A 25,272-nucleotide genomic window follows, 5' to 3' on the forward strand; every position below is an offset into this window, starting at 1 on the left:
AAAGAAAGAAAGAAAGAAAACACTAAGTTCCTGGGTTGAGCTATTTTGTTCTACCTATTTTATAGTGATTTTTTTTCCGATACAGAAAAAATTTTAATTTAGTGTATTACTTCTGTAGTCTCATAGTATTTAATGTTCAATAAATCCTTTATTATATGGAGCAAAGAAAATGTGCTCAGTCTTCCAGCTTTACAATATTCCAAAGTCAATTCTGTAATTCTGTTCACTTCACCCTCATTTCTGTGTCACTCTCCTTTTGTCAGTGGGGAAATAATGCAACACACACTGGAGGGGAATCAGACCCGGGTGTTTAGGGCGTGACACGAGCTGAGAAACCCTGCAGCATCCTGGCTCAGTCTCCTCACTAGTGGAAGAGGGATAACAACTTTCTTAACACAACTTTAGTATTACAGAATAAATCAAGAGTTTAGTCAGTGTTATGGGAAGTGTGAGCCGTGGACCAAGCCAGTACCCAAATTATTAATATCTGTCCATCACCAAGTACAGAGAATTTTTAGAAACTTACAGTGATGTGACATTGCCCTGACATCCAAAAGCAGAATTCTACACCAACATTTTGTTATGAACGTGTCCACCAGAAAAACTGAAAGAAAGGTTTGTAGTGGTTTGAAAAATCATTTAACCCAATCTCAGTCCTTTATCGAATGTGAAGAAATCCTAAATTCAAACATGCAACAACTGCCTTTGTTCTGACCTATACCTCCAGGCTAGATTCTACAAATGACATTTTAGTCTAGCATTTCTCTCACATATCCATCTACACCTCCATCAATCCAAATTATTTTTGTTATGCAATTTAGAATAAGTCAAACACATGATTTTTATTTTACAAAATAATCCGCAATGGATTGGAAAACAAACACCGGCCCCTTCGCTGCAGGTACAGTAGCTCAGGACACTTTTGAGAAGACTGGTGATACACTAATGTTGACACAGAAAATTTAGAAAGAATATTTCTAAAAACCGGGTGCACAGGTGGCTCAGTCAGTTAAGCGTCTGCCTTCGGCTCAGGTCATGATCCTGGAGTCCCGGGGATTGAGCCCTGCATCTGGCTCCCTGCTCAGCGGGGAGTCTGCTTCTCCCTCTGCTCCTTATCCTGCTCTTGCTCTCACTCTAATAAATAAAAACTTAAAAAATATTTCTAAAAACCAAGTTGCTTTATTTTCTACAATACTGTCAAGATACTAGAGAATGAGCTACTATCCTTTCATATTCTAGGTATCTAATACATGACTCTTAAGGACACCAAGTTACTTACTCTTGACAAGCCAGGAGCCTACAGCAGAGAAATGAAGTTCCAAAATGAAAATGAAATAAAATTCTGAAAAGTCAATCTTCAAAGCAAACATCCTAAGTCAAAGAAAAATGAGCCCCCAAACCACTGAACCAGAATCTCTCTGGCATCTAATGGCTCTCAATAAATATTTGTTGAATCGATTTCTGTAGTTTATACCTTGTAGTTATTCATTTTTCCACCAGATGGCAACTATACATGGAACAATGTTGGTTTTTAATCCCAGTATTGGGTTTTCAGGATAGTGAGGGACTTCAAAGGTACAAATCCAAGAGCCTTTCAGAACTTGGATTCCCCTGGGGCGCCTGGGTGGCTCCATGGGTTTAGGTGTCTGACTCTTGATTTCGGCTCTGGTCATGATCTCAAGGTCGTAGAATAGAATTTTGTGTTGGGCTCGCACTTCAGCGGGGAGTCTGAGGATTCTCTCCCTCTGCCTTATCCCTTGCTTCCTAGTGGCAATACTTGCCTTATAGTAGTACTGTTCTCACAGACTTCTATCCCCTATAATACCAAAGGAAATATAAGTTCTTCCCAAGGCCATTCTTCGAATTTTTAATGGCAGCTAACATGGTGTTCAACCTTCCAGGTTAACCACTGCTCAAGTGACAGGCCCCCTTACTAAGCTGGTGGCTCTCCACACATGCTGCAATTCCCACATATGTGTTCCCGTGCAGAGCCTGCATTCTTTCCAGGTCTTTGGTTCCATTGTTCATCTTCTTAGTGAAGCCTCCTCCATTTAAAACTGCAACTCTGCCTCTGACGGTTCCTGCCCTGTTTTCAGTTTTATTTTTCTCCACAGCCCTTACAACCACTTAAAGTACTACATCTGTACTATAACTTAATCCCAGCAGAAAGCAAGTTCCATTAGAGCAATGGGATCTGTATGGTTCACCCTTGTAATTCCAGGTCGATCAATATCTGTTGAACGAATGAAATCATCAGTGAATTTGCCATTGGGGTAAGATCTCACCATTAACACGAAAAGGAGTAATTCTAGCTACAGAAGCAGTGGTGCTATTAACACAGAAGATGCCACGCACCTTCAGGTGGCCTGCTTAGATGTAGTTCTGCTACATTTTTATGGACACTAGGTCTCCCTCATTTGTGAAGCTGGGTTTATGAACCCAAACCTAGGAATTTATATAATTCCCCTCTGCATTTCATCTATTGTCCTGTTTTAATATTTTCAGACCTTTACTAAATAGGTGGTATTAGGAACCATCTTTACCCAGTGTGGGCTGCCCAACCTAGTGTTTGGACTGCCCTAAGCTCTTTCTGCTTTTTGGGTTTTTTTCTAACTTTCTACTTTGGAACTCATATGCTTTCTCACAAATCCCCTGGCAGTGTAATAGTGATGGTAGAGAAACCAGAACAGGGAGAGGAAAGGAATAAGCATTTACATGCACAAGTCACGCACAAATCAGAGAAGTTGGGCACATGAAATATGCCTAAATGTGTCTCAATGTAACAATAGCAACTTTTATCTGTGTACTGCTTTAAGATGCACAATTATCTTCATTTATACTTTTTCATTCTGATTACATCTATGTGATACATTCTTTTTTTGAACATAAACTGACTTTGAGACCCAGTAGAGGTCCCTAAACTTGAATGTTCATCAAAATCATCTGGAGGACTTGTTAAAACAGGTATCTGCCCCCCCACCACACTCCTCAATTTTCCGACTCCATGAGTTCTGCAGTGGGGCCTTAGAATCCAACAATTGTTGGAAGTGATGCTGCCACTCTTGGCCTGAGGACTGTTGTTCTGAGATGTTCTGCCTTGGGGAAAGGACACACATACAGGTCATCTGATGTAAAAGCATAGTGGTCTTTTCCATAGGCAACTGTGCTTATCACTGAACTTTCAAATGGAATGGTAATTACTAAGGGGGAATTATAAATATTTTTAATGCTCTCGAATTGCAAAGGAAAAAAAAGGCTACACAGACTCCCTCTCCCCCCCCAACTAATTCATTTTTTACACAAGAGATCAATTCCAGAATCAGTACTTCCTAATTGTAAGCAGGCTTTCCCCTGGAGCTCAACTTTCCCTTCTCAGATACATCCTGCCCACACCCTCACCCACCCACACTGCTTTATCACTAATTACATTGAGATTGCACCAGTTACCACTATTCTACCCTCCCAATACCTTTTAGCTAGGAGTTTTTTTCTAAGGCCCGATCCTCTAAGTCCTCTAAACAGGACTCATCTAACACTCTCTTCTTAAACACTAGCTTTTCTTGCCAACTACAGGGTAGTGGTAAAGACCAGGAGCTGTGAAACCAGATCAACGTCAAACATAGATCCTGTCACATAACAGCTGCTTAACACTGGGCAAATTGGTTAGCCTCTGTGGGTCTCTAGTTTTCTCATCTAAAGAATGGGATAATAATAGTGCATACCTCAGTTTTTGTTAGGATTCATTAAGTTTCTACGTTTTAAGTCCTTGTTATAATGAAATTGGTATTACCACTACCACCCCCTCACCATCCTTTTTCGAGAGAGAAACTCATACAGCACTGTACATGGGAATGCTATAAAATCAAGGAATCCAAAGTAGCATTAAATTTTACATTTTAGAAAATTACTAATATAAAAAGTCAATGGTGGGTTGATTTGCTAGTAAATCACAATTGAGTACTTAGCATACATCATGCCTTTTGCTATGTTTTCACTTACCTCATTTAATTTGCATAGACCTATACTTTCAGATGTGTAGTGAACATTACCATAAATTCCTTGGATTCCTCAAATCCAGCATACTCAAAATTTGAACTCCTCTTCCACCCCGAACCTGCTTCACCTATTTTCTACCTCACTGAATGGCATCATCATCACCTACTGCCCCAGCCAGAAATCCAGGAGTCATCCTTGACCCTTCCTTAACCGTTCCCAACCCTAACCCTTCCATTCTGTATCCACTGTGTTGCTACACTGGAGGTAAACAGAAGATGAAGGTTATGGGTATAGACAAGTTTTGAAATCAGTGATACCCTGGTCATTAAAAAAAGAGGTAGAAAATACAAATAAGCAAATGAAATCAAAGAACATTACCTTGAAGGTGACCCATGTTATCTAACCTGATTCACCTACTATTGCTTTTATTCATATTTTGTCTTTATCACTCCTGGATTATTACAACAGCCTCTGGAATTCCTGGTCTTTGAGTTCCTTAACCAAAGTTCTATAGGACATCACTTCCTTATAAAACCCTGTTGTTAGTATGGAGAACAATCTGAGTTGCTAGAGGGGAATGGGCCAGGGGATGGGTTAAATGGGCAATGAGGATTAAGAAGTGCACTTGTCATGAGCAGCACTGGGTGTTGTATATAGGCGATGAATCACTGACTTCTACACTTGAAACTAATATTACACTGTATGTTAACTGGAATTTAAATAAAAACTTGTAAAAGAAAAATATTAAGAATCCACGGTTTATCAGGGTTAAATTCTTCTTAGATTATTTTTTTTTTGCCTGAATTACCAATAAACATCTTTCTTTGGGGAAAGGAACAATTATTGTTCATATCATTCCCAAATGGTAGCTCCATTTCAAATGTTATTTCCTTCTAAGTATCCCTTCTCTAGTTGAAATCCATTCCTTCATATTCCCAGAAGCCTTTATCAATTACTATTCATGAAATATCACCACTTATGATTGATGTTTAGATTTCTACCTCAATATTTTGAGTAAAGAGAAAACAAGTCAATGTGAAAGAAGCAAAAGGTGAAATTGAGAACTTGATTAATGTAAAGGCTCTTTGGGACAGCCTTAGGGTAGCAGTTCTCAATCTTGTCTGCACATTGGAATCAACTGGGTAACTAAAAAAAATTCTGATGCCTGAGTCCCAGAGTACAGGTCCTGGGTGCAGCCTGGGCACTGAGAATTTTAAAAGCTTCCCAAGGGATTCTGATGTGCAGACAAGGCCAAGAAGTACTGATCAATGAGAAATTTTAAAAAAGGAGTTAAGAGAATAAAGAATTTTTAAATGGAAGTAAACATCCGGTGAAAATCAATAGAGAGGACTCAGGACCAACAAATGGTCCTGGTAAAGAAGTCTAGAAGGCAAGGAATTCAGAGGCATGTGGTAAAGCAAACGGCTTACAGTTGGTTCTAGGCTGCAGCTGGAAAAGAGATGGGCTGAGAAAGAATGGGTGCAGGAAACCCTGCTTGGAGTGACAACAAAGAGCAAAGAGTAGAAATGAAAGGTCAAGTAAATTCAGAGAGGGAATTCCGAAAAAGATGCTGTTAGCTGGGAAATTTTCCAAAAATGACAAAAGCCGACGTGTGGCAACAATGTTGTTACTGAATTGAGAGATGAACATTCAGAGAAGTTTTGAAATCAGGACTACCCTGGTCATTAACAATGAGGAAAATTCATGTCAGCAGCTGAAGTCACCAAGGAGCACTGAATCTTGGAGGTCTAAGATGACAGCACAATTGTGAAGACAGGTGTTATGCTTATAGGTGGTCTATAAAAAAGGGAGGTTTTTGTGGAGGGATGTGATGAAGAGCTCTGACACCTGTGCACACAGGGAGCCACTCATCTCAGGTGCATCATTCCCTCTGCCAAAAAAGTTATTGTAGTTTAGAAAAACAGGCATATATTAAGATATTTGTGTTGGTTATTGCAATAACACATAATCCTTAATCTTCATCACTGAGCACTAAACATTTAAAACATGCACTAAATACAAAGCTAAATAAATTCTAAAATCCAGAAACTGGTACCCATAGTAAATGATGGAGTAAAGAATATGCAGTCACCATGATTCCTCCACACAGTAGCAATATGTGAAGGCTTGCTCTTTTTACATCAGTGTTTCTCCAAATTCTGATCCTTTCCCCTCACTGGATTCCTGTGTGCTACTTCAAAAACCAGTATGTTTGTAAAAGGAGAAAACACTAACTATACACTAAACTTAAATACCATCAGAAACGCCAGATTCCAAGCTCATTAAACCCTTGGAAATACTCACACTATGGTAAGTATTACGGCTGACCAACATCTCTCTATAGTACAATTGCCTTATAGTAAGTCTATGGTAAGAGACAGGGATGCATACATTTAGTTTAGTGTGTCCTGTAAGACAAGGAAATGTATAGATAAAATCACCTACTGCATCACCCAATCAGTTGTCAAGTTCTTTAGAATCCTTTTCACTGGGCGCCTGGGTGGCTCAGTTGGGTAAGCGAGTGCCTTCGGCTCAGGTCATGATCCTGGAGTCCCGGGATCGAGTCCCGCATCAGGCTCCCTGCTCAGCAGGGAGTCTGCTTCTCCCTCTGACCCTCTCCCCTCTCGTGCTCTCTCTCATTCTCTCTCAAATAAATAAATAAAATCTTTAAAAAAAAAATAGAATCCTTTTCACTTCAGTAAATATTAAATCTAATTTATCCCAGTAATGAATTTAAAAAGTTGCATTTTTATAAGGAACATCAACCCCCTATGAGAGATGAGTGTGGGTAATCAAACTACTGGAGAATGCAAAAATACATACAAAGAAGAAATGCAAGGGAAATGCATCATGACATTGGTATTAGGGGCAGAATACTTCATATTATAGTGCCATGCCATTATGACAAAATTTATTTACATCACTATGAAAAGAGAAAATGATGTAACCCAAAAAGTAGATAAAAACCTACTACAATGAATACCTTACATTTGACATAGCAGTCTTATTTCCAGGTCCTGGTTATTAAATTGAGACTAAAAGTGGTTTATTGATCTGTTTACAACACTCTAAAGACAAAAACTAAAACTGTTTTGTTCTGACATAAGAAAAAGCAATAGAAAGCACTTAGTCCACCGCCTACTACATGGTCGGCACTCAGTGATGACAGTTCCCGAGCTCACTGACCCGAACATAGGTTCTAACACCCTTCAAAGGGCATCCACTGAAAATTCTCAAACGGAGACAAACAAACGCTGGGTTAAATGTCCATATTAACAAGACACTGAATTATAAAAGTGAGTTAATGTTAATTTCATACACGAGTCAGGTTTTAGGTTGACGACGACGAAGAAAAGAAACGAAACCAATGAGGGTGCAGAGAAGGACTGAAAGAGAAGGCAAGAGCAGTGTTAGTGTGAAGAGCAAACAACAAATTCCTCAAGTTCTGGGTCTGTCATGGAACATGCCCCCCAGGTTAATTTGCTAGGATGACACAGAATGGTAATGATTCTAAAACCTGGATTCAGGGGCTGCCAGCCCTGCCAGATGCATTTACTTCCATAGCCCCAAACAATCTCTTGGGCAGCTGGTGGAAGCCACCTTAACTACCCCCATGAACTACTAGCCCTAGGGGCAGAGATGCTAACAGTGGCCAGTCTGAGAAAGTCAATTTATCCTGGTTTAGCCTCAGCTCCTACTAGGTGTAGCCCCTCAAAGGGTCCTCAGGGTCCTGTCTTTTCAATGCGATCCTTAGTACCTCAGAATATAACTTTATTCTCCCAGATAAATTGAGAAAGATCCTCAAAATAGCATTCTTGCTAAATCCTCCCCAGTATGGGTGCTCTACAGTTCTTTCAAAGAGCATCTCCTTTGATTAACTTAGTCAAAGCTCTCCAGGATTGGGTATAAAAAAGCCTGTGCATACCCAGTCAGGTTTCACCCCCCCACCCAACCTGGTCATCTTGGATGCATTTTGCTGTGTGCTGATTCGCCCAGGCCTTAGCTGATTGATTCTTCCTCTTTCAGTCTTGCTTGGTGTTATAGTTAGAACCAATTATTGCCCTTCCACCTGTCTCTGAATTCCAGTATTAGCCCTAAACTCAAGAAACCACTCCGAATAGATGTCTCTCTAGTGTTGCACAAGAACCAAAACCCCACTATCAGCTCAGGAGAGTTCAAAGGTCCTTGTTAAAACTGTGCATGCTAAACTGAAATAAGGGATTCTGGGCTAAAAAAAAAAAAAAAAAAAAAAAAAAAATCATAGTTTTCCATTTTGTCAAGGTGATTCAGGGTGAAAATTTTCAGGATTAACTTCCCATTATTGTGTATGATTGGGATAAACTGTCCAGTTTTTCTTTTAACACATATTTACATAATGAATAAAGTACTGATTCATTCCTTCACTCCAAAAGTATTTGAGTGCCCAGCACTGTGCTAGATCCTGGGAATACAGTGAACAAAATAAACACAATTCCAAGATGTCATAATAAATCTACATTGTGATATCTATCTCCAAAATAACCTAGCATATTTTAAATACTTAATGGCAAAACAAACTGGGTAGTATGGTGGAACACATGGGAAAAAAACTAAACAGAGGATTTATCATTTAAATCTTTCTACAAATTATGAACATGTATTAATTATACGCAATACTGGGCACGGAATTATTTAAAAGAGCTAGTGTTTTTATTTTAAAATTGCTATCATTATGCATATACAAATCACATTAAAAGGTACTAATAGCTTGAAAAGGACTGCTTGTCAAGAGTAATAAAATTCTGAACAGCAAAATTTTCATGATAAGAATGAAAAAACACAGCACAATGACTTCAAAAGTAGTATATTGTACTATATATAATCTCAAAAAAGTACTCTTCCTAGCACGTAAAAGGTAATTTTTCTTTTCCAAACTTAACTGATGGTTTCTGTATAAGGAACATACAAATGTATTAACAATTTTCTTACCAATATAGAGCCCAATATATGTACAAACACTTAGGGGGAAAAAATTTGTCCTCGATTTTAACGTGCACCTGTATGTAGAAACAGCCATATATACTCATAGGAATGACAGACACTGACAAGCAGTTAACATTTAGCAAAGGCAAAAAAAAAAAAAAAAAAAAAAAAAAAAAAGGGAACAAAAAATCCTGCTAGGCCCTTTTTCCGCTTGACAAAGAATGGAGACAGTTACCAAAGTAACAGAAAGGGACACAAAAACCACACTTCAAACAAACCAACTGCTTGTCAAGTATTAGGACTTGAGTTGACAAACAGGTTTAATCCAGTTCCTCAAAGGTCATGCTGTCAAGGTGAAGGATGAACATCTCCCGCTACTGCACGAGGCTGGCTGTCGTTCTGAGCAGAGGGTTCCTCCTCCTCCGCCACACGGGTCACTTTGTCTGACCCTCCTGCAGGAGGAAGTTCGTTGTTTGTCCCCTCTTCACTAGGGGGGTTACCAGACAATTCATTCGACATGAGAACTTGCAAAGATTCTCTTCCATCTTCAACATCCACCTGAATGCCCAAAGCTTTAAGAATGTCACATTTGCACATAGGACAGGTCCCATGGGCCAGAATCCAGGGGTCGATGCAATTCTTGTGGAAAAAGTGTTTACAAGTGAGAATACGCACTGTATCATTAGGCTTATAGAGTTCAAAGCAAACTACGCAGCTATCTCCATTCGGACTGATTTCCTCGTCCCCCTCCTTCAGCACCCGAAGCTGAAGCTGGCCAAAGGCTTTCTTGAGATCGGTCGTTAACCGCTGCCATCTCCGGTTCTGAATCCTGGCTACCCAAAGTCTCCAAATATGATAAAAGATGAAATATGCTAAAGTAGCAGTTGTGACAATCACAAAAGACACAAAATAGTGATTCATCCAGATGATGTGTTTTCTCCCCACCTCAACTATGACTGTGACATGAACTCCCTTCTGAATTAAGTGCAAAATCTCCATGCCCTTTAGGTTACCGATCATCACCACAACGATGTCTTCAAAGGCCTGATGAGACATGGGAAAAATCTGATTACCAGTTCCTGGAAAGTTGTAGATGATCACTCCACTGGCTCCCTTCTCAACAGCTACCTTAATTTTCTGCGTGAAGGTACAACCTCCCCGTTCAACAAGCGCGAGCCAGGTCTCGGAGTTCTTTGATCTTCTAAAACTGGTACTGGGATTACACGCATTTTGAGTTTTCCCCTCTGGTGGCACGATAACTCCTGCCACTCTCTTCAAAGTGGAACTTCTTCCAAACACTCCAGTTTCCCCCAACTCTGACAACATGCGATTCCGAACGTGAAAGGATATGTTCATGTAAGCAGTCCAAACAGCACTAGCTCTGCAACAGTTCTGACTAAGAAGCCAAAGAAAACTAAATTTCATAAGCCAGGAAGATGCAGTGTTGTTTCTGTGAGTGCCAATCCTGAGTAGACTCATCTCTCTCTTCACCTAGAGACTGAAGTACCAACCCAACAAAAAGATGTGGCTTCCACATCTGCTGAAAATCAATTCAGAACAACATGAGAAAAATCTTCCGGGTGAAAACAAGTTTCACTGTCTTCCAGCATGTTTTTCTAAGAAATTCTTAAAGATGTCTTATGAGGTTCAGATGTTTTATTTGCGAGAGAAACACTTTAGATTGAAAAAAAAAAAAAAATCCCAGTCTCACTAATGTAAACTCCAGATACTGTTTACAGTTGGGTAATGTGATTATGACATAAAAGACAACACAGCCAATTAGAGAAGAGCTTTGAGCCTGCTGGAAACTTACTGGCCTGAATGCTTCAAATACTGTTAGGGGTGATTTCTAGATTGTAAAATCAATTCAATCCTTGAGCTACATGTTAACAGGTATCACTTTAAACAAAAAATTAAATATAAAAATCATACAACACATGCCTATACAAGACTTGAAAGCATATGCAAGAAAGCCACAGAATTATTTTTCTTGACAATAAATCAAGGAAACATGTAACAAGATGGCAAGTTTTAAATAATTAGAAATTAGTACTATGAATAATTATGTGGTAAAAGCAGTGAGCTCTGTAGTACCACTTTTAACTCACATTTTGGTCATGGTGCAAATTTTTTATTTATCATGTAAACCATTGTACTAAATTTATTTAATAATTGCTTGCTCAGGTTGGTTGGTTCAGTCTGGTTTTGATTTGGATTTTTAAAAGGAGGATTTTGATTTCTAAATCCTGTTAGATTACTTCAGCTTCACTTCTTCACTCTTACATTGACTCTCCATAGGGATGACAGCAGTAAAGAACATTAAACTCTTTTCTCTGCAGATCTTGGCATCTGCTACTGATCTAACAATATTTTGAGGGAAGAAAGGAAGAGTAGGAGGAAAAAAATTATATGTAGCAGTCTTAGTTTAGCATAATTCATTTCAAACAAAAAGGAAGCTACTGATTTTAAAAAAGAAAAACGTCAAGCTCCCCATTTAGAGTTAACCACTGACAGCAGTGTTAAAGGTCATAGATGCTTTGAGCAAAACCTTTGCCAAAAATCAACAAACATCCCTGGTGAACCCACCCGCGCATGAGCGCGTGCACGCAAGTGCGCGTGCACACACACACACCGTCATCAGCTCTGCCTTTATTTTTGCTACACTTACATCAATGTCACAAAATGACTTGAGACCAAAGCAACTTGTGAACTAACAAACGTGGCCAACCCCTGGTGCTGCCATACACCTTCTTGAGGGTATTTCTCAGTGGTTCTCATCCACTAGCTAGGAAACCAAGAACTTTGACCTTAAACACAAAGGTCTGACCTTTACACAGAGGATGCTAAGAGACCGTTTTGGTTAGGTCTTACCAGGACTAAGGGAGCTAGTTCTTTTTATGAAATGTGAACCAAAATAATTTGAGGCAGGAAAGGAAGAGAAAAAGACCCTATAGGCCCAACCAAAACAGCATAAAAAGAAAATATTACCGTGTAAATTACAGCTCACAATGGTCCATTTTCTTTCCCAAAGGCCATTCATCTGATTTTATTTCCATACAACCCATTCTTGAAAGTGTGTAGTACATAGTGTGTAGACTCAAAGTGTCATCTAAGTTGGATATCAACGGTTTAGCATTTCACCCGCAAATATTTTAGTCAAAACCATAACTCAAATCTTTCAACCTCTTATTGTTATACACAGGTGTTTTATCTACTCGAGAAGAGAAGCAAAATGAGGCAAAAGATACAATTTGTAAACGCAATTAAACAAAATTTCAGCTCCATTCTAGATTTATATCAAAATTCCCACAGACACACTCATCACCATTTTAAGAAAACAAAAGCATTTACTACGGTCACTTCTAGAAGGGAAATCTGCCACCCTAGCTAATTCACTATGCTAGGATTTAAAGGGCTATGGCAAACAAAAGTGATTTTTTTGTGATGCTGTCCTAAATGAAGCCTATAACGATTTAAAATATTTTAGTTATATAACCAGAGGTGCTATCATCTAAAATAATTACCTAGAACACATTACTTAGCAACTTTGGAAACCAGATTTCCAGGTATTAATTAACCATGGAGAATTAAATCAAGATCTAATTCTGTAATGAAATTTATTTAACAACGATATTAGATGTCAAAAATATGGAAATATAAAAAAGAAACTTTAAAGTATCACGACTCTCTGTGGCCTCAATGTCACAATCATTTTAATTTGAAGACTAATTTGTTTTTAACATATACTAATTTTCTTATTTGGATAAGGGCAAAAAAGTAGCAACCCAATAGAAAAACAACAAGTTCAAATACCTGGGCATGATATGGAGTTTTATTTTAAAAACACACAAATTTCATCCTCATTAATACTTAGGTAGAGAAGATGAAGTTCAGTTTTTTCTCTACATAAAAGTGCTAAAAGAGAATTCATGTAATTTCTTTGGAAAGACTCGCTTACATCTTCAGAAGATTCTCCAGGTTTAAGTTTTCAGAATGTCACACTTGCACATGGGGCATGTCCTATGGGCTAAAAGCCAGGGGTCAATGCATGCCTTATGGAAAAAATGTTTGCAAGTTAAAATACGTACTACGTCTTGGGGTTTGTATATGTCAAAGCAAACAACACAACTGTCTTCATTTGGATCTAGTTCCTTATCCCCTTCCTTGAGCACTCGCAGTTGAAGCTGACCAATAGCTTTCTTCACATCTGCTTTTATCTGTCTTCGCCTCCTGGTGGAAGAATTGGGCACTCGAGGTCTCCATGCACAGTACAAGAAAAGGTAGGCAACTGTGGCAGCCAGGAAGGTGAACAGAGACATGACATAATGGCTCAGCCATGGCATGTGCATTCTCCCCACTTCAATGATGATCGTCACATAAACTCCCTTCTGAATCAAGTGCAAAAGTTCCATGCCTTTCAAGTGGCCTATCATCACCGCGACTATATTTTCTGTTCCCTGGTGAGACATGGGAAACACTTTGTTGCCAGTACCTGGATAGTTATAGATGATCACCCCATTTGCTCCCTTCTCTGCTGCCACATTGATTTTGTGTGTAAAAGTACAGCCTCCCCGTTCAATGAGGGCCAACCAAGAGTCTGCCTGTTCAGGTCTGCTGAAGTTGGTCATAGGATTACAAGCGTTCTGATTCCATCCTTCAGGAAGTACCAAGGCACCAGACACCCTTTCCAAAGGAGAATGATTTCCAAACACTCCACTCTCTCCTAATTCTGATATAATCCGATTTCCCACCTGAAAGGTTATATTCAGGTGGGCTGTCCAAATGGCTTTTCCTTTAGAGTCAGGAAGGCTAAGTAGTAGAAAGATGCTAAGCCTTAACAGTCGCGATGAAACAGAACTATGAGTTGAAGGAGTAATTTGAAGTAGGCTCATTCCTCCATTTGCCTATTAACTGACAAACAAAAAACAAAACATCAATTATAAAGCAAAGAAGCTAACTCCAATTGTTGGCAGTAGATATTAAAGCGCACAAATGGAAAAAGGTCTGCGTCGGTCAAAGGTATGCTACTCCTTCCAGCATTTTTATTTTTGGTAGATTATCTTTCTTATAATGAAACAGAATAACAAGAGTTGTTATTACTATAATGTGATTTCAAGAAAATTATGACTTCCTAATGGGGAAATTGTGACATCAGAGGTAGTTAAGCCAATCCAGTTGTTTATATTAGTGTACTGCATACTGAAATCCTATTGGCCAAAAAGCTACTAAGCAAGGACTCATGGTATATAACAATTTGAATAAACTCTAAAGCAATAAACAGGGAAATTTATATTTTTAAGCTTTGAGTTTCTTCCCCAGTTCTGGATAAAGTGAAAAGCTGCCTAATACCACTTTATATTGTTTTTCTGTTAAACAAAATATAAATTTATGTATTAGTGCATGTGGTTGGCCAGTCACCATTTCTCATGCATGGTTCTATGCTACCCAATATGCTAATCAATGGGCAGTAGGAACAAATCATTCCCACTCTCTCCCAACATTAAATGCTATCCCAGATTCAACATGAGGACAATAAACATGTTTTAAGATTGATACATTGCCAACATGAAAGACAAATTCAACTTTTCACTAAAATCATTACTAAGAACCTACTATGTGCCAGGTAAACACTAAGCATGGTTCATACACCAGACAAGTAAACAGACACACCTACTGGAGCTTACTATCTGGTGAGGGCAGATTTTAAACACACACACACACACACACACACACACACACACACACACACACACACAAATGTATAGCTGCAAGTTGTAGCTTATACATTATAAATATGGTTCTGAAAGGAAAACAAGAGTATCAAGAATAAAATAAAAGGAGCCAGACTTTAACTAGAGGTGCAAAGCATTCTCCCCTAAGGAAGTGGTACTTAGCCTAAGACTTGAAAGATAAATCAGAATTACCCAAGAAAAGAATAATATATCAGGGAGAGGAAATGGCAGTTTCAAGACCCCAACACAAGAAAGACATAGCAAGTGAAAGGATCTGAAGCAATATATGTTTGGCAAGATGAGAAGAGAGTGTGAAAGTTAATGAGAGAGGAAAGCAAATAGCAGTCGGTGTTCAGGGTAGTAAATGTTACACCAAGGATTTTGGATTAGGTCCCAAGGACAAGAGAACCATGTAGGGGGTTCCAAGCTGGGGAGGCAACTTATAAGCATTTCAAAATGCTGACTTGTTAACAAGTGCACTTTGGCTGCCCTACGTGGGAAGTGGATTGGAGGAGGAGAGTAGAGCGGTTAAGATGAGCTTAAGTAGACAGTGGCTTGGACTCCTGAAATGGCGGAGTAGAGAAGCAGAGGAACAGACAGGTCCACTAGTTACTTCAAAGGCTGAATTAACAGATGTGGTAACTGGAAGGGTAGTAGTGGATTGAGGAAAGGATGACCACAACTGTCGCCAATCACTATATTACTTTATTGTTGCAAACCATGGCATCTTTACTGCTTTAAAGATCCTTTAATGCTGGTTTGCTTCTATTTTAAATCTTCACTTGAGTTCTGTTTCAAGGCTTCAAAAAACTGGTAACACTCAAACATTTACTTACTTTATACAGGACATAGCCTATGCCCCAGGCGTGCTATAACACCCTGGGGATACAACAACAAAAAAACAGACTAAAAGACAAAAAGAAACCAAAGGCATGTTGGAAGAATTTTTTCATTTTGACAAAAACATTTAATTGTACTCCCCAGCCCATAATATTTAAGTTAATATTCATTTTTAAAAATAAAATTGGAAACAAACTCGTATCATTCATACCATTTTCCTCGAGCATGTTGTAAAGACAGATAAAATGTAGACTTTTCCCAGTTTCAAACCGAGTGAATCCCTGGCCCATTCTATTAACATTGATGAAGTGAAGCCTTACTAAGACAACAGTTTATATCATCACATTGGAGGCTGTTTACATCTGTGATTATTTAACATTTGGGGGTAGGATTTTAAGAAGTAATTCTCTAAGTCATGGGAATAAACAGCACAGCATAAGGAATACGGTCAATGGTATTGTAAAGCATGTTTGGTGACAGATGGTAGCTACGCTTGTGAGCAGGGCATCATGTATAAACTTGTCCAAACATGTGTACACCTGAAAGTAATGTAACATTGGGTGTCAACGACACTTGAGAAAAAAAAAAAAACACCAATGGAATAGAATTTAAAACACTGGAATTACCTCCTTCCAAATTAGTTTATTAAAAAAAAAAATCACTAACTTGTAGACACCTAATGTACAGCATGGTGACTGTAGTAAATAATAATGTATACTCAAAATTGGTGAAGAAAGCAGACCTCAAGTATCCTTATCTCTCTCACCCACAAGTGGTAACTATGTGAGGGGATGGATATGTTAACTAGCTTAATTGCTAGAATATCAAAATGTATACATATATCAAAACATCACATTGTACACCTTAAATATATACAATTTTTGTTAATTATGCTCAGTAGAGTTGGTAAAAAAAAAAAGATTCTTTTAGTTTGCTATTTTTTAAGGGTTAAGAGTTTAAACAGTAACTATATTTTGGCTCAAAACATCTCAAATCTCAAGGTTCTTCATATGTTTGAATAGACGGATTTGAAAAGTTTACTGTTTTATTTTTCTCACCATAAGGTGAGGTGATTAAGGCAATGATGGAACTTCCCCTGTCTTCTACCTGAGTCTTAGAACAAATGCAACTATAAGAAACAATCCTTTGCCCCCCCAACACAGTGGTTTCCAAATGGGGGACAACTTTCCCTTTTGAGGGACATCTGGCTATTTCTGGAGATATTTGACTGTCACTATGACAGAGTACTACCGGCATCTACTGGGTAGAGGCCAGGGACAACTTTTAAACATCCCAAAATGCACAAGACAGCCCTGTGAATTAATTAGCTGGTCCTAAAATGTCAATAGTAAGGCTAAGAAACTAATGGAACAGGCTTGGGAGGAAGGAACCATCCCAAAACTCACTTCTCCATGAAAAACAAATACATCTGAGCTCTTATCAGGGAGTAAGTTTTTATAACTGACAATACATCAAAAATGACACCCTTTCCCATTTTCCTTGGAATAGACACAATGGACACCTGCACAAGCAACCTATTAGTCCATGAAGCCTGATTACACACTGCATCCATTTTATCAGGACCAGACCCAAGAGTCTTCTATCCTGGGGCCAGGATGCTTGAATAGAAAAGAAGGGGGAGGGCATGTGGACTGGATGACTGATGCTATTCTAATCTGTTCCTTTTAGACAATTTATTCAATATATAGACTTCCTTTCTTTTTAACAGCAAGGTGAAAGAAGTTTTCACTCTGAACTTTGCAGGAGGGTTAAAGAGAACTGACATGGTTGGCTGATCCAGTGGTTGAAAAATCCCCTCCTTCCATCTTGTCATTCTACCTAAGTACATCGGTTTTCGTCTTACGTAGGCTCACATCATGATCCCCCAAGGCAACTACTGTTATTTCACATATCAACAGGCAGAATGGCAGACCATCCAGAAGCACAGAGAGACTTTTCTTCTGCCATCTCTCTACAAAACTTGATGTCACTCTGGCTAGCAGTGCTTCACAAACCCATGCCTAATGGGACCCCCTAGAAATCATAGAATTATCATGACAAACTCAGTTAATCACGATTTACCCTGCTGGGGAGAACCCGTCCCCTAGCAGAGCACATGGTGAGGGGGACTGTAAACCTAACTGGTACTCTGCCACCAAGGAAAAAAGGTATAAACTGGAATGTGAGTAGGTAAAACAGCTACAGGCTGTAAATTCCTGAGTTTTACCCAAAGGAACGATACTTAAATAATCATTAACCACAACAAACATGTAATACACACTCTACACTCTGTACTAACAGAAGCCAGAGCCTATATTACAAGGAACACAACATGGCTCCTATGTTAAGGAGGTCATCATCTAGGCAAGAGAAAGGAGTTACACACAAATTAGGAATGTGCATGTATATAAACTTCTAGGTTCCAACTAAAATTTCAAGGTTATAATTTTCATTAAGTTGGGGGTGTGTAAAGCAGGTGATTTCTATTCCTCTGCTATTCATCAACCTTTGTTAAGAATGCTCAAACTTCCAGAAATCTCTACTCTGATGAGAGAAATAGCCAAATATATTCAGATAGCATTGCCCAGATAGTACCTCTAAGATACAGGGAATACTGAAGAAACTTCAATAAATTATTTCGCAAGTCACAGTATCCAGGGCTATGATATTTGAGATCTCCAGGAATCCACAAAACACACTGGATTTGCATTTAAGTTTGAAAACCATGTAGCTTTTCTGCAAGTAATTAAATGCATCATAATGGGATTTGGCAGGAACAGATTACTGACTCAAAGTCGTTCACAGAGAACCACCAAAAAGCAAATAATGCTGATATTTTCCGAAAGTAGTTATCTTTAAAGATGTTTAAAGATAAAACTAAATCTTAGCTTAACATTATATTTGATTGTAAACTGTTAAGTTCTCATAATGTATTTTCTCAATTTCTCCCATAAGTTAATCACTAGGCTCACATATTCTCAGATAAATGCAATAAAAATTCTTTAATATACAAATGGACTTTCTCCTCTTAATATTTCTGAACCCAGAAAAGAGTTCTGAATATGCTCAAGTGAAATACAGTAAAGTTTAAAAATAACATGAGTTTCTGAACTACCTTGAAAGTCACATACTATGTACTAGGGCAGGTCCAGATGCATGAAAAACCACAAAATTTACTCAGGCTCTTATTATTTATATTAACCAATACAATGACTTTCAATTTCATTAAAGGCTCTGGTAAGTAAGTATATTAGAGAAAACAGCCAAAGCAGACACATTTTAAATCACCACATCACTAACCACGATTCCTTCACTAATGTGAGCCAGGATTACTATTTCTTTCTATTTACTGCATGCCTAACAGTCAGACGCATGAACAAAGCTTAGTTGTGTAAGAGCTCCAAAGCTCCAAGAAGCCATCACGACATTGAGGAAGAATACTCACATTTCTCAAACACTTAACACTGGCTCAAAAGAGCTTGTTTAAATGAAGGATTAACACGGTCAGGTTTACCACACTTGAATGAATACTTTCCACTGCTGTAGTTTAGCCTTCAAAATCATTCCCACAGTGTACAATTCTGCAATAGCATCTTATCTAATCTCCCATCACTGTTTTGCTCACCTTGGATTCATTCTGTTGCCAGAGCAACCTATAGGCAGAAAGTAATGAAGTTTACAATGGCATTCATGTTTGCTGAAAACCTTAGATGGCTTGCTCTATCCAAAGGATAATACCAAGCATCTAAGAATGGAATATTAAGCCTCTCCAGCCTGGTCCTCTTTCCTTTCATCCAGCCTAATTTTCTATTATCATCAATCCTGAAATTTACGCTTCCTCAATTCAAACAGCTTACGGCTTCCCAGACTCCTATTGCAGCAGTCACTATATAAGACCTTACACAGGCTTTATCCCTTGTACTAAACTGTCTCTATGGTAGGTACACTGATTGCAAATGACACCAATTACCTCCTTCCCTCTAGTGACACCACCTGCAAGGTGACTTAGCAGGTCCTTCTATCATGGGATTTATTTCTATACCCCTTGAATCTGGAGGGACCGGTGACTTATACAGGTGAACAGACTAGAGCAGGAGTACTGATGTGTCAGTTCTGAGCCTAAGCCTCAGGAGGCCTTATATTCTTCCCCATTCCCCATCTCTTGGAACCCCACCACCCTCAAGTAAAGTAGACTAGCCTAACAGATGAGAAGAAACCTTGGAGGACAGCCTAGGTATCCTAGCTGAGCCTACCTGAGATCAATCTACAGATGGGCCAACATGTGCAAGAGCCTAAGACGAGCAGAGATGTCTATGTGATCATAAAGACGGAGTCTAGGCAAGACCTGAAGACTCACCTAGTCAACCCTAGACTTCTAAGCAGTAACAGATACTGACTCTCATTTTTCAGTTTATGCAAAAAATTGTCCTGATATACAGAGTTTTGGCGTGGTTTATTATGTAGCAGCTGATACAACTCCCTCTACAAAATTATCTATTAATCTCCTTGAGGCCTGGGACTCAAACTTACTCTTTTTTTTTCCAGCACTCATCCTCTACCACAATATCTAGCACATCCTAAGTTCTCAGTGAAGGTTGAATAAATTGTTAGTGTCATTATCCTCCATATTTTAACCTATGCTATTCCTCATGCAGTAACATATTTAGTTTTATCTTTACAAAGGTGATAATTTTAGAGCATAACATAGTTAGAAAATGCATCATGAGTTCAATCTTTAATTGTTCTGTAGACTAATACTCCACACTGGATTTCCTATAGCCATACTTGAACACAAAGATAAATGAGCTTTTAGGATATGACCCTTTAAACCGTAATGGGTGTAAATCAAACTACATAAATTATATTCCATTCTGCATTCAGAATTCAAGTCAAGGTTCACATAACTAACACTAAATTGAAAGACAATTTTTTCTTCTCAGTCTACCTAGTTAGAACATAGATTGGTAATCAACAGAGAAGGAACATATTACTAACCAGTCTGAGAAGTAATTGGGGAAAACCTTCACACTGTAACCTTTGCATTAAGGAGGATAGAGGAAGGAGGTAAACATCCTTAAGTAAACACAAAGATTAAGGACAATATCGGATGGTATGCTCATCTTTCTTTAATCCTAGGACAAAAGACATCTAAATATTAACTCTATCATTTAGACTGGATTTTTATTTGAAAGGGTGGATAACAGGGAATATACTCAATAAAAGGGGGGGCATACCAAAACTTGTGCCGTTCTCTTAATATACTATTTTGCTCCTGTAGTTAACAAGAGCCAACAATGAAGACCAAATGTATATGAAGGCCGCTTTTGAGGCTCTGCCATTTTAAAGTTCTTCTAAACCTTAAAGTAGATTCTAGACCTTTCAAAGCCAAAGTCAGTCATCGAAGGTTTCTAGGTTTTGCCTTCCTAAGACCAGTCCCACTGAGCACAGTTAACTCTGAGTAAGCACTTAGCAGTCAGAAATAGCAGGGTAGAGGTAATTAAGAAGATTTTCCCACTTAGATCGGTTATATTTTTCCAACTCACAGGTCACAAAACCCTTCCTCATTTACAAGGTAATTGCATCCCTCCTGGGAGGCAGCAGATAATCAAAAACAGGGGTATGGAGGCATCATACCCACAGCAACTGTGCCGATGCCCCCAGCTGTGTGCAGACCCACTCCGAGACCCAGTCCTGACCACATGCTCGCTGGGTGAGGTGAGGTGAGGCACACTGAGCCTCAGATTTTTCATTTGTAAGGGGAAGTAATGTCAGCACCGCAGCATCATGGAGTATCATCAGATGGCCACTTTCACATTTATTTGTAAATCACCAAGTACACCGCTGGCGCGGCAGGGCTCACTAAATGGGCCCTCTTTCCCCTTCCCAATTCTACACAGCCTATTTCCCTCCACGTTCCACCAAATAAAGTTCTTCTGAAGCTTCAAGACTAATCTCAGTCTTCCCTTTGCAATCTCCCCAGATGCACGCACCTGCTGCTATGACGCACTGTCTTTTGCATCTGACCGTAAATCTTGCCATCGATTGCATGTATGCTTGTGTCTGTTCATACTTTTGCTTGACTTAAAATGTCTTGTGAGGAGCAGTGTTCACTCTTTTTTGTGACACCTGTTTCCTCCCCCTTTGCTGCTGTATTAGCACAGGGGCTAGTACTCAGGGTCCCTGTCAAATGTTTGACTTTTTAAGCATTTATTTTTCAAAATATGAAGGCAAGCCAGCAGCTTTGGCAACCTCTGCTTTATAAAGCCACCCATTAAAAAAAAAAAAATATATATATATATATATAAACAGGCAATGATTTGACAAGTCTTTCCTCAGCTAAGAATGACTTTGACAACAGTTGTCCAGAAAAGGCTTATTTAATATCACAGGATCAGAGGCCACCTCACATTTTCTCTCCAAAAGAATTCCATCCACATCTTTGTATTTGAAAAATGGAACATTATACAGCCATAAAGTAACAACTCTTTCTTTTTTAAAATATTTATTTATTTGAGAGAGAGAATGAGATAGAGCACAAGATAGAGCACAAGAATGAGATAGAGCACAGGATCATGACCTGAGCCGAAGACAGTCGCTTAACCAACTGAGCCACCCAGGCACCCAAAAGTAACAACTCTTTCTAATGTATAAGTAGACGCCACTGAATTAAAAATCCTTTAGTCTGTGTATCAACATATCTATATACCTCAAGTCATACATCAAATGATTATAACTATCAGATTAATTTTGTAACATTTCAGCACCTCAAAGCCCTAAATCATATCAGCAGTAATACCGAAAACAAAGTTCTAAATGAAACCAACTTTCTGAGCAACCCAGGCTTTCTATTAACACTAGCCAAAATGTAGTCAAATCCTGCAATCCCTAGAAACCTTGATTAAAATCCTAGAATTCCAAGAAAATCTATATTGACATAGAACATCTCGTATCACTTTTCCCCATATAAAATCCACTCTTAAAGACTAGAGACCTAGTATATAAACACCTCTTACCGTCTCCAACTAAACAGCTAACACGATTGTCCATTAGAGAAAGTATTTTGGGATTCACAATAGGTGGTAAGAAAGAGTTTGATTATGATTATTATTTTCCTAGTGTACATGACAAACTTCAAACAAAAGGTCTTTTATGTTCCCTCATACCCAGACACCTCCCATAAAAACAAAGAAGTAAACCTTTTGATAAACTCTCCTGGCACGGTACTGTTCAGTATACTGAAAAGGAGCCTTATTTCACTAATTGTTACATTATTAACCCATATCAAATTCCAAGAACAGCATTCAGGTCACCAATGACTCAAAACTTAATTTGAGATTTAAGGAAACAAAGGGTTTGTAAAATCCACATAAGAGAATTCATTCTATGCAAGATATAGAGTTGAATTACTTATGTTCCACTAATTGCAATGACACTAAAATTACGCAGGTGGAAAAACTAAATGATTGACATCCCATATAAAGCAGGAGGGAAAGTAGACTGTGGGAAGATGGCAACAGAGCAGGATGACCTTAGGCTTGCCTTGTCCTAGGAATACAACTAGATATCTATGAAATCATACTAAGTACCCCAGAAATCAATCCGAAGACTGGCAGGACAACCTCCATCACTAGACAGAGAAGAAGCCATATCAAAGAAAGTGGGAAGTGCAGAGATGCAGCTTGGGAGAAAAAGGTCATGGACACTGTAATGGGGAGGGAGCTGCAGTTGCAGAGAAGGGTGAGAGACAGACTAAGCACAGAGGGTAGCACATGGAGAAAAATGAACCTCTACGGCAAGTGGCTTGGAACGTGACAGGGTCCAAATTTCATGAGTTCTTGCAAGCAGCAGGGCTAAAAGCCTGGAGTTTTAAAGGTCAGCACACTCTGCTCTGGGAGAGCTCAGAGGATTTGGGGGTTGCTATTAGCAAGAAGGAAGGGTAAACAGCCCACAGACATAGAGGGTGGAAATGCCAACCTGAAGAGCACCTGGGGCATACAGTGGGGGAGGTTAGTTGCTCATCTCAGAGGATGTCCCAGAGAGGAAGCATGAAGGGGGAGACCCCTCCAAGAACAAAGGAATGCTTCAGCACCACACAGGGCCACCTGCAGGAACCAGCCAGCACCCACACTCACTATCAAATTGCTTACACCTAAGCCCTGCCCCCATACTCTGGTGGAACTACCCTTCCTGTCACACTTGCCTCAGTCTTGGCCTTAGCAGGACCCTTCTCTCTCAGAAAACTGGCCCAAACCCCCTGCCCACAATGCAACTCCCAATCCAGGAGTTTTTGCACGTCCTGGAAGTCCTCTGTTCTGGTGGCAGCAGAGACAGATCTCATTTCACAAGCAGATCAGAGCATACCTACTTAAAACTTGCCACATTCAGACCAGAGACCAAACGATGCCCACAACATACAAAGAGAGCTTCGGCAGAAGACTGGCCTGAAGGAAAAAACAGCCAGGACATGACAGCAGAGTGCATGAAGCACCCACTGAAGACAACCACAGAAGCACCAGACCCTGGGGAAGAGAGCACACTAAACGGCAGGGCACTACAGGACCTCTTCTTCATACGGTCATTGCTCTCAAGAACAAGAGAAGCAACGGACTTTCCTAACACAGAGAAACAGGCACAGAGACTGTGACAAAATAAGACAGAGAAACGTCCCAAATGAAAGAACAGGACAAGGCCACAGGAGGAGATCAAAGTGAAACATATAAGTAACATGCCTGATGGAGACTTTAAAGCAATGATCATAAGGATACTAACTGGACTTGAGAAAAGAGTGAAAGACATGAGTGAAACCCTTAACAAAGAGATAAAGAATAACATAAAGGGCTCAAAAAACAAAATCAGAAACACGCTTGATGGAATGAACAGCACAGTGGAAGAAACAGAGGAACAAATTAATAACCTAGAAGACAGAGTAATGGAAAGAAATCAAGCTAAACAAAAGAGAGAAAAGGAATTATGCAAAATGAGAACAGGTTTAAGGAACTTGGTGATTCCATCAAACATAGTAACATTCATATTATAGGAGACCCCAAAAAAAGAACAGAGAAAAGGGGACAGAGAATATAATTGGAAGAAATAATGGCTGCAACGTTCCCTAATTTGGGGAAGGAAACCGATATCCAGATCCAGGAGGCACAGAGATCTCCCAACAAAATTAACAAAAGCAGATCCACACCAAGACGTATCATAATTTAATATGGCAAAATGTAGTGATACAGAAAAAACACTAAAAACAGCAAGACCAAAGATGACCCATTATATACAAAGGAAAACTCCATAAAGTTATCAGATTTTTCTGCAGCAGGGTTCCAAGCTAGACAGGAGTGGGATGATATATTCAAAGTGCTGAATGGGTAAAACCTGAAGCCAAGAATACTCTATCCAGCAAGGTTAGCATTCAGAAGAAGAGAAACAATTTCCCAAACAAAAACTAAAGGAGTTCATGCCCACTAAAGCAGCTCTGCAAGAAATATTAAAGGGGACTCTGAGTGGAAAGGGAAACCAAGTGACAGTGTATAAAGGTAGGAAACACAAAAGTATTAGTATTTCTGTATTTGTATCATTAGTATTTCTGTATACCTAAAATGTGGGGAGTAAAGAATAGGTTCAAACTTAAAGAACCATCAACTTAATATATACTGCTATATGCATATGTTATATATAAACCTAATGACAATGACAAATCAAAAATCACCAATATACATACATATAAAGTACTATTGGCTTT

At 39.0% G+C, this 25,272-nt stretch overlaps 3 protein-coding genes across 6 annotated transcripts in view; all 3 read right to left on the minus strand.

The window, feature by feature from the left end:
* Positions 1-25,272, minus strand: part of CADPS2 (calcium dependent secretion activator 2) — a 508,166-nt gene that overhangs the window by 337,175 nt on the left and 145,719 nt on the right. The gene's annotated exons all lie outside the window — the stretch shown is intronic.
* On the minus strand, positions 9,226-10,663 carry RNF133 (ring finger protein 133). The gene has a single exon (XM_025865814.2). The coding sequence runs from the start codon at positions 10,435-10,437 to the stop codon at positions 9,307-9,309; it is 1,131 nt and encodes a 376-aa protein (XP_025721599.1). The 5' UTR covers positions 10,438-10,663; the 3' UTR covers positions 9,226-9,306.
* RNF148 (ring finger protein 148) lies at positions 12,777-13,868 on the minus strand. The gene has a single exon (XM_025865752.2). It carries the CDS (start codon positions 13,848-13,850, stop codon positions 12,939-12,941), a length of 912 nt encoding a protein of 303 aa, XP_025721537.1. The 5' UTR covers positions 13,851-13,868; the 3' UTR covers positions 12,777-12,938.

This window comes from Callorhinus ursinus, unplaced genomic scaffold, assembly GCF_003265705.2.
Source record: "Callorhinus ursinus isolate GAN/ISIS: 27379988/994484 unplaced genomic scaffold, GSC_fseal_2.0 scaffold12, whole genome shotgun sequence".
Classification (NCBI taxonomy): Eukaryota; Metazoa; Chordata; class Mammalia; order Carnivora; family Otariidae; genus Callorhinus; species Callorhinus ursinus.